The sequence below is a fragment of the Coregonus clupeaformis genome, chromosome 23 (genome assembly GCF_020615455.1).
Source record: "Coregonus clupeaformis isolate EN_2021a chromosome 23, ASM2061545v1, whole genome shotgun sequence".
Lineage (NCBI taxonomy): Eukaryota > Metazoa > Chordata > Actinopteri > Salmoniformes > Salmonidae > Coregonus > Coregonus clupeaformis.
Genome location: NC_059214.1, coordinates 46,065,076 through 46,079,059, shown reverse-complemented (window position 1 = coordinate 46,079,059; position 13,984 = coordinate 46,065,076). Strand labels below are relative to the sequence as shown.

Sequence of the window (13,984 nt, the reverse complement as noted above, 5' to 3'; positions counted from 1 at the left end):
GCTCCAAGGTGTTATAGCATATTGTCTGGTGTTGGTTCTCCCTCCAGCTCCATGGTGTTATAGCATATTGTCTGGTGTTGGTTCTCCCTCCAGCTCCATGGTGTTATAGCATATTGTCTGGTGTTGGTTCTCCCTCCAGCTCCATGGTGTTATAGCATATTGTCTGGTGTTGGTTCTCCCTCCAGCTCCATGGTGTTATAGCATATTGTCTGGTGTTGGTTCTCCCTCCAGCTCCATGGTGTTATAGCATATTGTCTGGTGTTGGTTCTCCCTCCAGCTCCATGGTGTTATAGCATATTGTCTGGTGTTGGTTCTCCCTCCGGCTCCATGGTGTTATAGCATATTGTCTGGTGTTGGTTCTCCCTCCGGCTCCATGGTGTTATAGCATATTGTCTGGTGTTGGTTCTCCCTCCGGCTCCATGGTGTTATAGCATATTGTCTGGTGTTGGTTCTCCCTCCGGCTCCATGGTGTTATAGCATATTGTCTGGTGTTGGTTCTCCCTCCAGCTCCATGGTGTTATAGCATATTGTCTGGTGTTGGTTCTCCCTCCGGCTCCATGGTGTTATAGCATATTGTCTGGTGTTGGTTCTCCCTCCGGCTCCATGGTGTTATAGCATATTGTGAGCTTTGTCTCTTGCCCTGGGATCAAGAAACAGACAAAAGGTAAATGTTGTCTAGCTTGCGTGTTGCTGGATGTGTTTTTTTTTTCTCACGTCGACAGAGAGTGTGTTCTCTGAGTTCTAATTCCACCCAAAGCCTCTTTGGTGCTGTAGGGCCTGCCTGCCTTCTGGGTGTTCTAACACACAAACACAACACGATGGGTTTGGCCACGTGTGATATCTAAACTGGGCCTTGGGCGCTTATACACACACACACAATCACACACACCAAACAGTCACATCACACTGAATCACATCACACATAAACACAACCACACACACACACACAAACATTTATAGATCTGCATATGCGAGCACACACACACTTCTCATCCACATTACATTTACATTTACATTTTAATCGTTTAGCAGACGCTCTTATCCAGAGCGACTTACATGAGCAATTAGTGTTAAGTGCCTTGCTCAAGTGGTCCTTTGGTACTTCCGTCTGTGTGTGTTTTGTGTTGTGTTGGATCTCTCTGATGGACGTGTCTGTCTGTTTATTATCTCTGTATTATATTAGCTTCTCTGTTCCATCCTGTTTTATATCACTCAGTAGAACTTCACAAAGCAGATTAATAACTCTGGCTTTAATGGTAGACATTTGTATTCAAAACTGTCCCCTCAGAGTTTAGCAAAGATGTCCACATTTTTCCCCGTGTGTTGGAAGCGAGAGTAACTGTTTGATGGAGTGTAGTGTGTGTGTTCAAGTTTTATTTATTTGTCACATGCACAAGTACAGTGAAATGCTTAACTTGCAAGCCCTCTGACTGTGATATGTGGTTGTCCCACCTAGCTATCTGAAGATGAATACACTACAGTGAGGGGAAAAAAGTATTTGATCCCCTGCTGATTTTGTACGTTTGCCCACTGACAAAGAAATTATCAGTCTATAATTTTAATGGTAGGTTTATTTGAACAGTGAGAGACAGAATAACAACAACAAAATCCAGAAAAACACATGTCAAAAATGCTATAAATTGATTTGCATTTAATGAGGGAAATAAGTATTTGACCCCTCTGCAAAACATGACTTAGTACTTGGTGGCAAAACCCTTGTTGGCAATCACAGAGGTCAGACGTTTCTTGTAGTTGGCCACCAGGTTTGCACACATCTCAGGAGGGATTTTGTCCCACTCCTCTTTGCAGATCTTCTCCAAGTCATTAAGGTTTCGAGGCTGACGTTTGGCAACTCGAACCTTCAGCTCCCTCCACAGATTTTCTATGGGATTAAGGTCTGGAGACTGGCTAGGCCACTCCAGGACCTTAATGTGCTTCTTCTTGAGCCACTCCTTTGTTGCCTTGGCCGTGTGTTTTGGGTCATTGTCATGCTGGAATACCCATCCACGACCCATTTTCAATGCCCTGGCTGAGGGAAGGAGGTTCTCACCCAAGATTTGACGGTACATGGCCCCGTCCATCGTCCCTTTGATGCAGTGAGGTTGTCCTGTCCCCTTAGCAGAAAAACACCCCCAAAGCATAATGTTTCCACCTCCATGTTTGACGGTGGGGATGGTGTTCTTGGGGTCATAGGCAGCATTCCTCCTCCTCCAAACACGGCGAGTTGAGTTGATGCCAAAGAGCTCCATTTTGGTCTCATCTGACCACAACACTTTCACCCAGTTCTCCTCTGAATCATTCAGATGTTCATTGGCAATCTTCAGACGGGCATGTATATGGGCTTTCTTGAGCAGGGGGACCATGCGGGCGCTGCAGGATTTCAGTCCTTCACGGCGTAGTGTGTTACCAATTGTTTTCTTGGTGACTATGGTCCCAGCTGCCTTGAGATCATTGACAAGATCCTCCCGTGTAGTTCTGGGCTGATTCCTCACCGTTCTCATGATCATTGCAACTCCATGAGGTGAGATTTAGCATGGAGCCCCAGGCCGAGGGAGATTGACAGTTATTTTGTGTTTCTTCCATTTGCGAATAATCGCACCAACTGTTGTCACCTTCTCACCAAGCTGCTTGGCAATGGTCTTGTAGCCCATTCCAGCCTTGTGTAAGTCTACAATCTTGTCCCTGACATCCTTGGAGAGCTCTTTGGTCTTGGCCATGGTGGAGAGTTTGGAATCTGATTGATTGATTGCTTCTGTGGACAGGTGTCTTTTATACAGGTAACAAGCTGAGATTAGGAGCACTCCCTTTAAGAGTGTGCTCCTAATCTCAGCTCGTTACCTGTATAGAAGACACCTGGGAGCCAGAAATCTTTCTGATTGAGAGGGGGTCAAATACTTATTTCCCTCATTAAAATGCTAATCAATTTATAACATTTTTGACATGCGTTTTTCTGGATTTTATTGTTGTTATTCTGTCTCTCACTGTTCAAATAAACCTACCATTAAAATTATAGACGGATAATTTCTTTGTCAGTGAGCAAACGTACAAAATCAGCATGGGATCAAATACCTTTCTCCCTCACTGTATAAGTGGCTCTGCAAAAGAGCGTCTGCTAAATGACAAACGTGTGTGTGTGTGTGCGTTGTGAACGTGTGTGTTAACACATGCTTGCACTTGTGTGGGTCAGTGTGTGTATGAGAATGGCGTGAGTGTGTGTAATAGCGAGAGTGTCTACTAGATTAAGAGAGTGTGTTATAGATTGCAGTAATAAGCCTGAGTTACTTCCCCCTGATGCACTCAGCTCATCTCGTGACTCTTCTGGCATAACAGCCAATGGACTGCTGTGTTGTTGGACCACTGAAGCCCCAGATACCTGAGCCAGACCTAGACAGACTCTCTGACCCTTGAGAGCTGAGGGGAGGAGAAGAGGGAAGCAGCTTAGTTTAAAGAGAATCACATGACTCCTGTGGACACACATACACAAACACACACTAAAGAACACACACACACACATACTATCATCAGAGATTAGCTGTCTGGGTCTGGAGAGACAGAGAGATGGAGACAGAGAGACACAATTAATCAATATGCTGAAACAGCATCACAGCTCCACTAGGCCTCCTCTGTCACAGCTGTCAACGATGTCACGCTATGACAAACTGCACCTGGAGCAGGGAAGGAAGTAACCTAATGAATAAAGAAAATGAGTGATGGAGGGGAAATGAGGGGCCATCATCATCTGCTCTATCCATATGCAAACCAGTGTCCTTAACGAGCCGTGCCTAATGCGTTCAAGAGTCTTAATTACTCTGAGACGTGTGTTAACCCCGCGTTGGTTTCCACTTCCATCTCCCCGACATATGTGTCAGTTACCTCGTCATCACCAGTCTGTTCAGGGTAATCGGCGCACACACACACAACGTGACGGAATGGAAAGCAGTTATTCTGAGTCACCATGGTTGTAGTAATCAATATGTGTGATCCACGCAAAGAGACAGGGCTATCCAGGCCCCAGGGAAAGAGACAGGGCTATCCAGGCCCCAGGGAAAGAGGCAGGGCTATCCAGGCCCCAGGGAAAGAGGCAGGGCTATCCAGGCCCCAGGGAAAGAGACAGGACTACCCAGGCCCCAGGGAAAGAGACAGGGCTATCCAGGCTGAAGGGAAAGAGACAGGGCTATCCAGGCCGAAGGGAAAGAGACAGGGCTATCCAGGCCGAAGGGAAAAAGACAGGGCTATCCTGGCCGAAGGGAAAGAGACATGGCTATCCAGGCCCCAGGGAAAGAGGTAGGGCTACCCAGGCCCCAGGGAAAGAGACAGGGCTATCCAGGCCGAAGGGAAAGAGACAGGGCTATCCAGGCCCCAGGGAAAGAGACAGGGCTATCCAGGCCCCAGGGAAAGAGACAGGGCTATCCAGGCCCCAGGGAAAGAGACAGGGCTACCCAGGCCCCAGGGAAAGAGACAGGGCTACCCAGGCCCCAGGGAAAGAGACCGGGCTATCCAGGCCGAAGGGAAAGAGACAGGGCTATCCAGGCCGAAGGGAAAGAGACAGGGCTACCCTGGCCGAAGGGAAAGAGACAGGGCTATCCTGGCCGAAGGGAAAGAGACAGGGCTACCCAGGCCCCAGGGAAAGAGACAGGGCTACCCAGGCCGAAGGGAAAGAGACAGGGCTACCCTGGCCGAAGGGAAAGAGACAGGGCTACCCAGGCCCCAGGGAAAGAGACAGGGCTACCCTGGCCGAAGGGAAAGAGACAGGGCTATCCCAGGCCCCAGGGGAAAGAGACAGGGCTATCCAGGCCCGCAGGGAAAAGACAGGGCTATCCAGGCCCCAGGGAAAGAGGCAGGGCTATCCCAGGCCCCAGGGAAAGAGACAGGGCTACCCAGGCCCCAGGGAAAGAGACAGGGCTACCCAGGCCGAAGGGAAAGAGACAGGGCTATCCTGGACGAAGGGAAAGAGACAGGGCTATCCTGGACGAAGGGAAAGAGACGGGGCTATCCAGGCCCCAGGGAAAGAGACAGGGCTATCCAGGCCCCAGGGAAAGAGGTAGGGCTATCCAGGCCCCAGGGAAAGACACATGGCTATCCAGGCCCCAGGGAAAGAGACAGGGCTATCCAGGCCAAAGGGAAAGAGACAGGGCTATCCAGGCCCAAGGGAAAGAGACAGGGCTATCCTGGCCAAAGGGAAAGAGTTAAAGGGCTGGCTGGCTGGCTAGGTAGCTAGCAAATGTAGTTACACACAATAATACCAAAGTCGAAATCAGCATCTGAAGTAGCTAGCTAGCTGTAAAACCAAGTTCAGCTTGCAGTTCCTCTCTGCCCAGAGCCAGTGCAGAGTACGTTGCTATGGCAACAACAACCCTTTCCCACAGACACACTTGGCGCATTGCAAAATGGTACTTAAAGAAAAAACTGATTTGAATAATTTGGTACACTGTTTAGATTGAACACATCAAAGCTAACTATATACTTTGTCACGATAATATAAACAGATTGGATGTGTTCTAGACTAGTATGCCCATAGTCTATTGGATGATTTGGCGATCTGGAGTGCAGGTAATTGTTTTAAAAGCGTTATGAAATGTGATAACCATTTAACTATGACGCGTTCCTACACGATTTTTTGATTTCACAGACGGACCACTTAGAAGTTAAATCATGGGGAAACATTTTATTTTACCCACTGATAGAACATGGGCTTTCAAAAAATTTACAGAAGTTTCAATTATTTTTATATCTGGGGGTGGATTATCCCTTTAAGGGTAATGAGCTCAGGATCAAAATGGAACCAGACCGATGACTCATGAATCAATACAGTGTGTATGTGTCTTTACTCCTCCTGACATACTGTACCACTGCACTGTCCTGGACAACACACAAACACACACACACACACACACACACACTCTCTTTCTCACAGTGTATTTCCTGTATTTGTGCCTTTCTGCTATTCTCTCATCTCTACTGTGGACAAAGCACAGAGATGGAGTGTGAGAGTTTTCTATAGCATCTTCCTTTCTCCTTCACCGGTACAGAAAGAGGGAGGTGAGAGGGGTGAGGTGAGAGAATGGAGAGAGAGAGAATGAGAGAGAGGGAGGGAGTGAGATTGTTCAGACCATACAATGTACAGTGTCTTCGGAAAGTGTTCAGACCCCTTGACTTTTTCCACATTTTGTTAGGTTACAGCCTTTTTTTTTATCCCCCTCATCAATCTACACACAATACCCCATAATGACAAAGCAAAAACAGGTTTTTAGAAATTTTTGCTAATTATTAAAAATAAATAACAGAAATATTACATTTACATAAGTAATCAGACCCTTTACTCAGTACTTTGTTGAAGCACCTTTGGCAGCAATTACAGCATTGAGTCTTCTTGGGTATGACACTACAAGCATGGCACACCTGTATTTGGGCGTTTCTCCCATTCTTCTCTGCAGATCCTCTCAAGCTCTGTCAGGTTGGATGAGGAGCATTGCTGCACAGCTATTTTAAGGTCTCTCCAGAGATGTTCGATTGGGTTCAAGTCCGGGCTCTGGCTGGGCCACTCAAGGACATTCAGAGACTTGTCCCGAAGCCACTCCTGCGTTGTCTTGGTTGTTTTCTTGGCTGTTTGCTTAGGGTCGTTGTCCTGTTGGAAGGTGAACCTTCGCCCCAGTCTGAGGTCCTGAGCGCTCTGGAGCAGGTTTTCATCAAGGATCTCTCTGTACTTTGCTCCATTCCTCTTTGCCTCGATCCTGACTAGTCTCCCAATTCCTGCTGCTGAAAAACATCCCCACAGCATGATGCTGCCACCACCATGATTCACCATAGGTATGGTGCCAGGTTTCCTCCAGATGTGACGCTTGGCATTCAGGCCAAATAATTTAATCTTGTTTCTCATGGTCTGAGAGTCTTTAGGTGCCTTTTGGCAAACTCCAAGTTGGCCTTTTACTGAGGAATGGCTTCCGTCTGGCCACTCTACCATAAAGGCCTGATTGGTGGAGTGCTGCAGAGATGGTTGTCCTTCTGGAAGGTTCTCCCATCTCCACAGAGTAACTAGAGCTCTGTCAGAGTGACCGTCGGGTTCTTGGTCACCTTCCTGACCAAGGCCCTTCTCCCCCGATTGCTCAGTTTGGCCGGGCAGCCAGCTCTAGGAAGAGTCTTGGTGGTTCCAAACTTCTTCCATTTAAGAATGATGGAGGCCACTGTGTTCTTGGGGACATTCAATGCTGCAGAAATATTTTGGTACCCTTCCCCAGATCTGGGCCTCGACACAATCCTGTCTCGGAGCTCTACGGACAATTCCTTCGACATCATGGCTTGGTTTTTGCTCTGACATGCACTGTCAACTGTGGGACCTTATATAGACAGGTGTGTGCCTTTCCAAATCATGTCCAATCAATTACATTTACCACAGGTGGACTCCAATGAAGTTGTAGAAACATCTCAAGGATGATTCTGTTTTTATTTGTAATAAATTTGCTAAAATGTCTAAAAAATATGTTTTCACTTTGTCATTATGGGGTATTGTGTGTAGATTGCGGAGGATTTTTTATTTATTTAATCAATTTTAGAATAAGGCTGTAACGTAACGAAATGTGGAATAAGTCAAGGGGTATGAATATTTCTGAAGGCAATGTACAGTGGGGAGAACAAGTATTTGATACACTGCCGATTTTGCAGGTTTTCCTACTTACAAAGCATGTAGAGGTCTGTAATTTTTATCATAGGTACACTTCAACTGTGAGAGACGGAATCTAAAACAAAAATCCAGAAAATCACATTGTATGATTTTTAAGTAATTAATTTGCATTTTATTGCATGACATAAGTATTTGATACATCAGAAAAGCAGAACTTAATATTTGGTACAGAAACCTTTGTTTGCAATTACAGAGATCATACGTTTCCTGTAGGTCTTGACCAGGTTTGCACACACTGCAGCAGGGATTTTGGCCCACTCCTCCATACAGACCTACTCCAGATCCTTCAGGTTTCGGGGCTGTCGCTGGGCAATACGGACTTTCAGCTCCCTCCAAAGATTTTCTATTGGGTTCAGGTCTGGAGACTGGCTAGGCCACTCCAGGACCTTGAGACGCTTCTTATGGAGCCACTCCTCAGTTGCCCTGGCTGTGTGATTCGGGTCGTTGTCATGCTGGAAGACACAGCCACAACCCATCTTCAATGCTCTTACTGAGGGAAGGAGGTTGTTGGCCAAGATCTCGCGATACATGGCCTCATCCATCCTCCCCTCAATACGGTGCAGTCGTCTTGTCCCCTTTGCAGAAAAGCATCCCCAAAGAATGATGTTTCCACCTCCATGTTTCACGGTTGGGATGGTGTTCTTGGGGTTGTACTCATCCTTCATCTTCCTCCAAACACGGCGAGTGGAGTTTAGACCAAAAAGCTCTATTTTTGTCTCATCAGACCACATGACCTTCTCCCATTCCTCCTCTGGATCATCCAGATGGTCATTGGCAAACTTCAGACGGACCTGGACATGCGCTGGCTTGAGCAGGGGGACCTTGCGTGCGCTGCAGGATTTTAATCCATGACGGCGTAGTGTGTTGCTAATGGTTTTCTTTGAGACTGTGGTCCCAGCTCTCTTCAGGTCATTGACCAGGTCCTGCCGTGTAGTTCTGGGCTGATCCCTCACCTTCCTCATGATCATTGATGCCCCACGAGGTGAGATCTTGCATGGAGCCCCAGACCGAGGGTGATTGACCGTCATCTTGAACTTCTTCCATTTTCTAATAATTGCGCCAACAGTTGTTGCCTTCTCACCAAGATGCTTGCCTATTGTCCTGTAGCCCATCCCAGCCTTGTGCAGGTCTACAATTCTATCCCTGATGTCCTTACATAGCTCTCTGGTCTTGGCCATTGTGGAGAGGTTGGAGTCTGTTTGATTGAGTGTGTGGACAGGTGTCTTTTATACAGGTAACGAGTTCAAACAGGTGCAGTTAATACAGGTAATGAGTGGAGAACAGGAGGGCTTCTTAAAGAAAAACTAACAGGTCTGTGAGAGCTGGAATTCTTACTGGTTGGTAGGTGATCAAATACTTATGTCATGCAATAAAATGCAAATTAATTACTTAAAAATCATACAATGTGATTTTCTGGATTTTTGTTTTAGATTCCGCCTCTCACAGTTGAAGTGTACCTATGATAAAAATTACAGACCTCTACATGCTTTGTAAGTAGGAAAACCTGCAAAATCGGCAGTGTATCAAATACTTGTTCTCCCCACTGTATATCATTAGAAAGCCCAGTGCAGTCACAATTGTTTTATATCATGTATGTACAACAGATGATGAAACTAACGCTGTAATAGTGTAGAACATGTTTGTTCCTGATAGTTGCTGGTTGAAATACGATCCACACAGGACCTTCTAATCAGCAGGTTTGCATGGGCGGGAGTTTCAGCTTTCCATGGTGATATCACCGTGCGGTAACAAAATTGGTCATCGACCAATAACAAAGAGAGTGCCAAACCTCTGCCAATAACAGCTAGTTTCCAGTTTTCCCAGTTTTCAGATCACTCCCAGACAGTCCAACATTCTTGCTTGAGACTTTTTGTAAATCTATTACGGTAAGGTACTAAATTGTTACCCACAAATGATTTGATATAAAATAAAATAAATGCTGGGCCTTTAATGTAGTGTTTTCATATGAATGGTTGAATGTACAGAATGTACTGTGTGCTATCTACATACCTGCTAATGGCTGAGTGTTTTATCTGGGAAAATAATGGAAACGGTAGCTTTTACTGGCCTTGTCAGATCCTTTTTGGTCGAAGCGATGCCAGTAAAATTCAGGAGCGTTGAAACAGTGTATGGGTATTCACCTTAGCGCCATGGCAGTTGGTGTAACATTGTACTGAGTGTGTTCTCTCTGTGATCTCTGCTGCCCCTCTGTTTTCACACCACAGCCTGAGGGTATTAATCTCTCTGTCACACTTCTCTCTCTCTCTCTCTCCCCCTCCCTCCCTCCCTCCCTCCCCCTCTCTAGTGATCTAGTGAATGGTCTGGTGTCGTTGATGAACAGTAACATCAGCAGCCCAGTCAACCTGGTAAGTCCAAAATACCGGTATCCTCTATGTCTGTGTCATTACATGTGTTTTAAATCGTCAAAAATAACTGATACATCTCTGATGATTGGGTAAAAAATAATACCATAATATATTGACAACATTATATGGTAACATAAGACCTCTCCACACACACAGTAGCTAGACCAGGGTATAATAGTTGTGGTTTTTCAGTCATACTGTGAGATGTAGCTGTACACCCAGTTCTCTATAGTACCTGTCTGGTTACAGAATGGATGGAGATTTGAGAGTAGTAGGAGAGGTCGTGTATAGAGGCTGGCTGACGTATATTACTGACACTCACTCTCTCACACACACACACACACACACACACACACACACACACACACACACACACACACACACACACACACACCGTGACTGTGCTCTGATCCACCACATTGTCCTGCTTTGACACAAAGGTTGTTGTGCAGCACAGTGCTAAATTGCTTCTGAAAGGGTGTGTGTGTGTGTGTGTGTGTGTGTTGTGGTGTCTTCCTTCCTTGATCTGCTGTGCTGGTTCATGTAATCTGCCTGTAGGGGAACCCGGAAGAACACACCATATTGGAGTTTGCGGAGCTCATCAGGAGTCTGGTCGGTGAGTGTCCGATCAACAGACAAGCCCTCTGCAGCAGCACCTCTCCCTTTCCTTCCACTCCTTCCACTCCTTCCACTCCTCCCACTCCTTCCACTCCTTCCACTCCTTCCACTCCTTCCATTCCTTCCACTCCTTCCACTCCTCCCACTCCTTCCACTCCTTCCATTCCTTCCACTCCTTCCACTCTTTCCACTCCTCCCATTCCTTCCACTCCTCCCACTCCTTCCCACTCCTCCCACTCCTTCCACTCCTCCCACTCCTCCCACTCCTCCCATTCCTTCCACTCCTCCCACTCCTTCCACTCCTCCCACTCCTTCCACTCCTCCCACACTCCTTCCACTCCTTCCATTCCTTCCACTCCTCCCACTCCTCCCACTCCTTCCATTCCTTCCACTCCTTCCATTCCTTCCACTCCTCCCATTCCTTCCACTCCTTCCACTCCTCCCACTCCTCCCACTCCTCCCACTCCTCCCACTCCTTCCACTCCTCCCATTCCTTCCACTCCTCCCATTCCTCCCATTCCTCCCACTCCTCCCACTCCTTCCATTTCCTTCCACTCCTCCCACTCCTTCCACTCCTCCCACTCCTTCCACTCCTCCCACTCCTTCCACTCCTCCCACTCCTCCCACTCCTCCCACTCCTCCCACTCCTTCCATTTCCTTCCACTCCTCCCACTCCTCCCACTCCTTCCATTCCTTCCACTCCTCCCACTCCTCCCACTCCTTCCACTCCTCCCACTCCTCCCACTCCTTCCACTCCTCCCACCATGTTCCTTTGCTTTCTTCAACTATAACAGATTGCACCTAACTGAACCCTTTTCTACCTCCCTTTTGTGTCTTTCTCCACACACACTTAGTGAGCCGCAGTCAGATCCAGTTCCTTCCAGAGGCGCAGGATGACCCTCAGAGACGACGCCCCGACATTCGCAAAGCCAAGATGATGCTGGGCTGGGAACCTGTGGTCAGTATACACACACATGCACGCACACACACGTGCTAGACACAAACGTGCGTACATACACGACTGCATATATATGTATACACACACACACTCATGCGGCTAGACAGACACACACTCTCAATGCATTTAATCATAATTCTACTACACATACAATGATCTTCTATAAGACGTGTGTGTTGTTGTGTTACCAGGTGCCATTAGAGGAGGGTCTGAATAAGACCATCCAGTACTTCAGCCGGGAGCTGGAGCACCAGGCCAACAACCAGTACATCCCCAAACCCAAGGCAGCCCGCCATAAGAAAGGACGACCCAGACAACACAACTGAGGTCAAGGGTCACGCCATCCCCTAAGGCTGCTGGGACACTGGAGGACCCAGGACCCTCAGAGAACTCTCTTGAGTTCGGCACGAAGAAGAAATAGAATTGTTCCTGTGTCTGCTGTGGTTTTTACACTCCCGTGGGGCATTGCTTTTCAGACAGACAGACAGACGTGCCTGAAAGAAATAATAGAATCACAAACAGAGAAAAAAAAAAACAGACAACGATTGGAAACCAGTCTTGCACTCTGGGTTTTTTTTGTCAATACACGCTGTTATTTAAGAGCAGGCTTGAGAGAAGTGTTTTGTTGCGTTGTTCACACTGTGCAGTTGTGTCATTTGTTGTGTTCGGTTGACGTGATCTATTTTATTACCTGCATCCTGTCTCTTAAGTAAAAGACTGCTTTGTATTCCAACCATTGCAGCATTGGAGGTTACACTTGCTCTGGTGCTGTGCAGTGAGCTGTAAGCCTGGACACAAACACACGCCACTCAGGAGTGCGTTTCTGTGTCACTGTGTGTTTGTCTCGTGGTTCTGAGTAACTTTTGTGATATCCTTTGTGAAAGCTCTACTGTCAAATCGGAAATCCGGAAATCTTATATAATCCATTTTAGGTGAAGATGCTATTTTAATAAAATATTTCCAATAAATGTCTCCCATGTGTACGTGTGTGACTTCTAAAACCTTGGTGTCACTGTTGCTATTCTGGTTCCAATCTGGAGGTGGGGAGGTTAGTCAATAATGTGAGGCAGAGCTGAGCGATGAGTCCGTCTTTATTTACACTCACTGATCCTCTAGAGATCCTAGACCAACAAACAATACACACCCAATACAAACAGAACACAACAACAGCTGGTGTAATGTGATCGGAAGAGAAAAGACAGATCTGGAGCAGGAGCCGGGGGCATTAAGTTAGATTGGTGTTAGGCTGGGGAGAAGTGTGAGAGAGGTTCATTTAGGGTAGAGGAGGAAAGGGACGTGCTTGGTTTAGTTTAAGTTTAGTTTCATTTATTTGCACCAAAGAAAACAAGTGATAGAGAACAATACAGTTAAAATCTGTGTGAAGGTGTGATTGGAAGCCCAAGGGTTTATATGAAAACAATTTACAATACATAAGTGCAAAAATAACAGTTTATTAAAACAGATAGCAAAACCTACTAATTATAAATATATAAATGAATTGATCAGTAATCACGCAAAAAAAGAACTTTGTTTTGTTTAAATGTGTGTGTGCATGTGAGTGTATGAGAGTTTGGCTATATGGAGGAGATTACTGAGTAGTTTGGTTCATCAGGCTGACCCCCAGTCTTCATGGAAGAGATGACTGAGTAGTTTGGTTCATCAGGCTGACCCCCAGTCTTCATGGAGGAGATTACTGAGTAGTTTGGTTCATCAGGCTGACCCCCAGTCTTCATGGAAGAGATGACTGAGTAGTTTGGTTCATCAGGCTGACCCCCAGTCTTCATGGAGGAGATTACTGAGTAGTTTGGTTCATCAGGCTGACCCCCAGTCTTCGCTTGAAGTTATTGAGGGATGAGGATGTTTTAGCAATGTGAAGATAAGAATTCCAGAGCATGGTACCTCTGTATCTGATAGAAAATTGACTATGTGAGGTGCGGCAGTGGGGAGGGTGAAGGTTATCGCAATGTCTTGTGTTATATAGATGGATTTCAGAATTAACCTGGAAGAATCCATTGAAGGGTTTAGGTAAACTGTCTGGGAGGTATGAATATTTGTAGATGAAAGTGCATAATTGGCGTACATTAATGTCGTAAATAGACAAGATATTGAGTTTCTTAAACAAAGGTGCAGATGGAGCCAGGTAATTAGAGGAGGTGGCTAGTCTTGCAAATTTATTTTGTATGATGAGTCATTTGTGTAGGTAGGAGGCATATGTACTGGCCCAGACAATATTACAGTAAATTAGATATGGGTCAATTAAGCTATAGTATAGAGTTAGGAAGCAAGCCTGATGAACCAAAACACTAATCTTTCTGGTGAAAAGCATGAGCTGATGCACACCCAAAAATGTTTGTTGAGGTGCTT

At 46.2% G+C, this 13,984-nt stretch overlaps 1 protein-coding gene across 2 annotated transcripts in view; it reads left to right on the top strand.

Moving 5' to 3' along the window:
- uxs1 (UDP-glucuronate decarboxylase 1) overlaps positions 1-12,592 on the top strand; it is a 112,949-nt gene extending 100,357 nt beyond the window's left edge. For both annotated transcript variants that reach the window (XM_041843924.2, XM_041843925.2), the window contains 4 exons: positions 9,984-10,044; positions 10,603-10,660; positions 11,517-11,620; positions 11,812-12,592. In XM_041843924.2, the coding sequence (XP_041699858.1) occupies positions 9,984-10,044; positions 10,603-10,660; positions 11,517-11,620; positions 11,812-11,946 (358 nt within the window). In that variant the 3' untranslated portion in view covers positions 11,947-12,592. The remainder of the gene's footprint in view (positions 1-9,983; positions 10,045-10,602; positions 10,661-11,516; positions 11,621-11,811) is intronic.
- Positions 12,593-13,984: the final 1,392 nt, after the last annotated feature.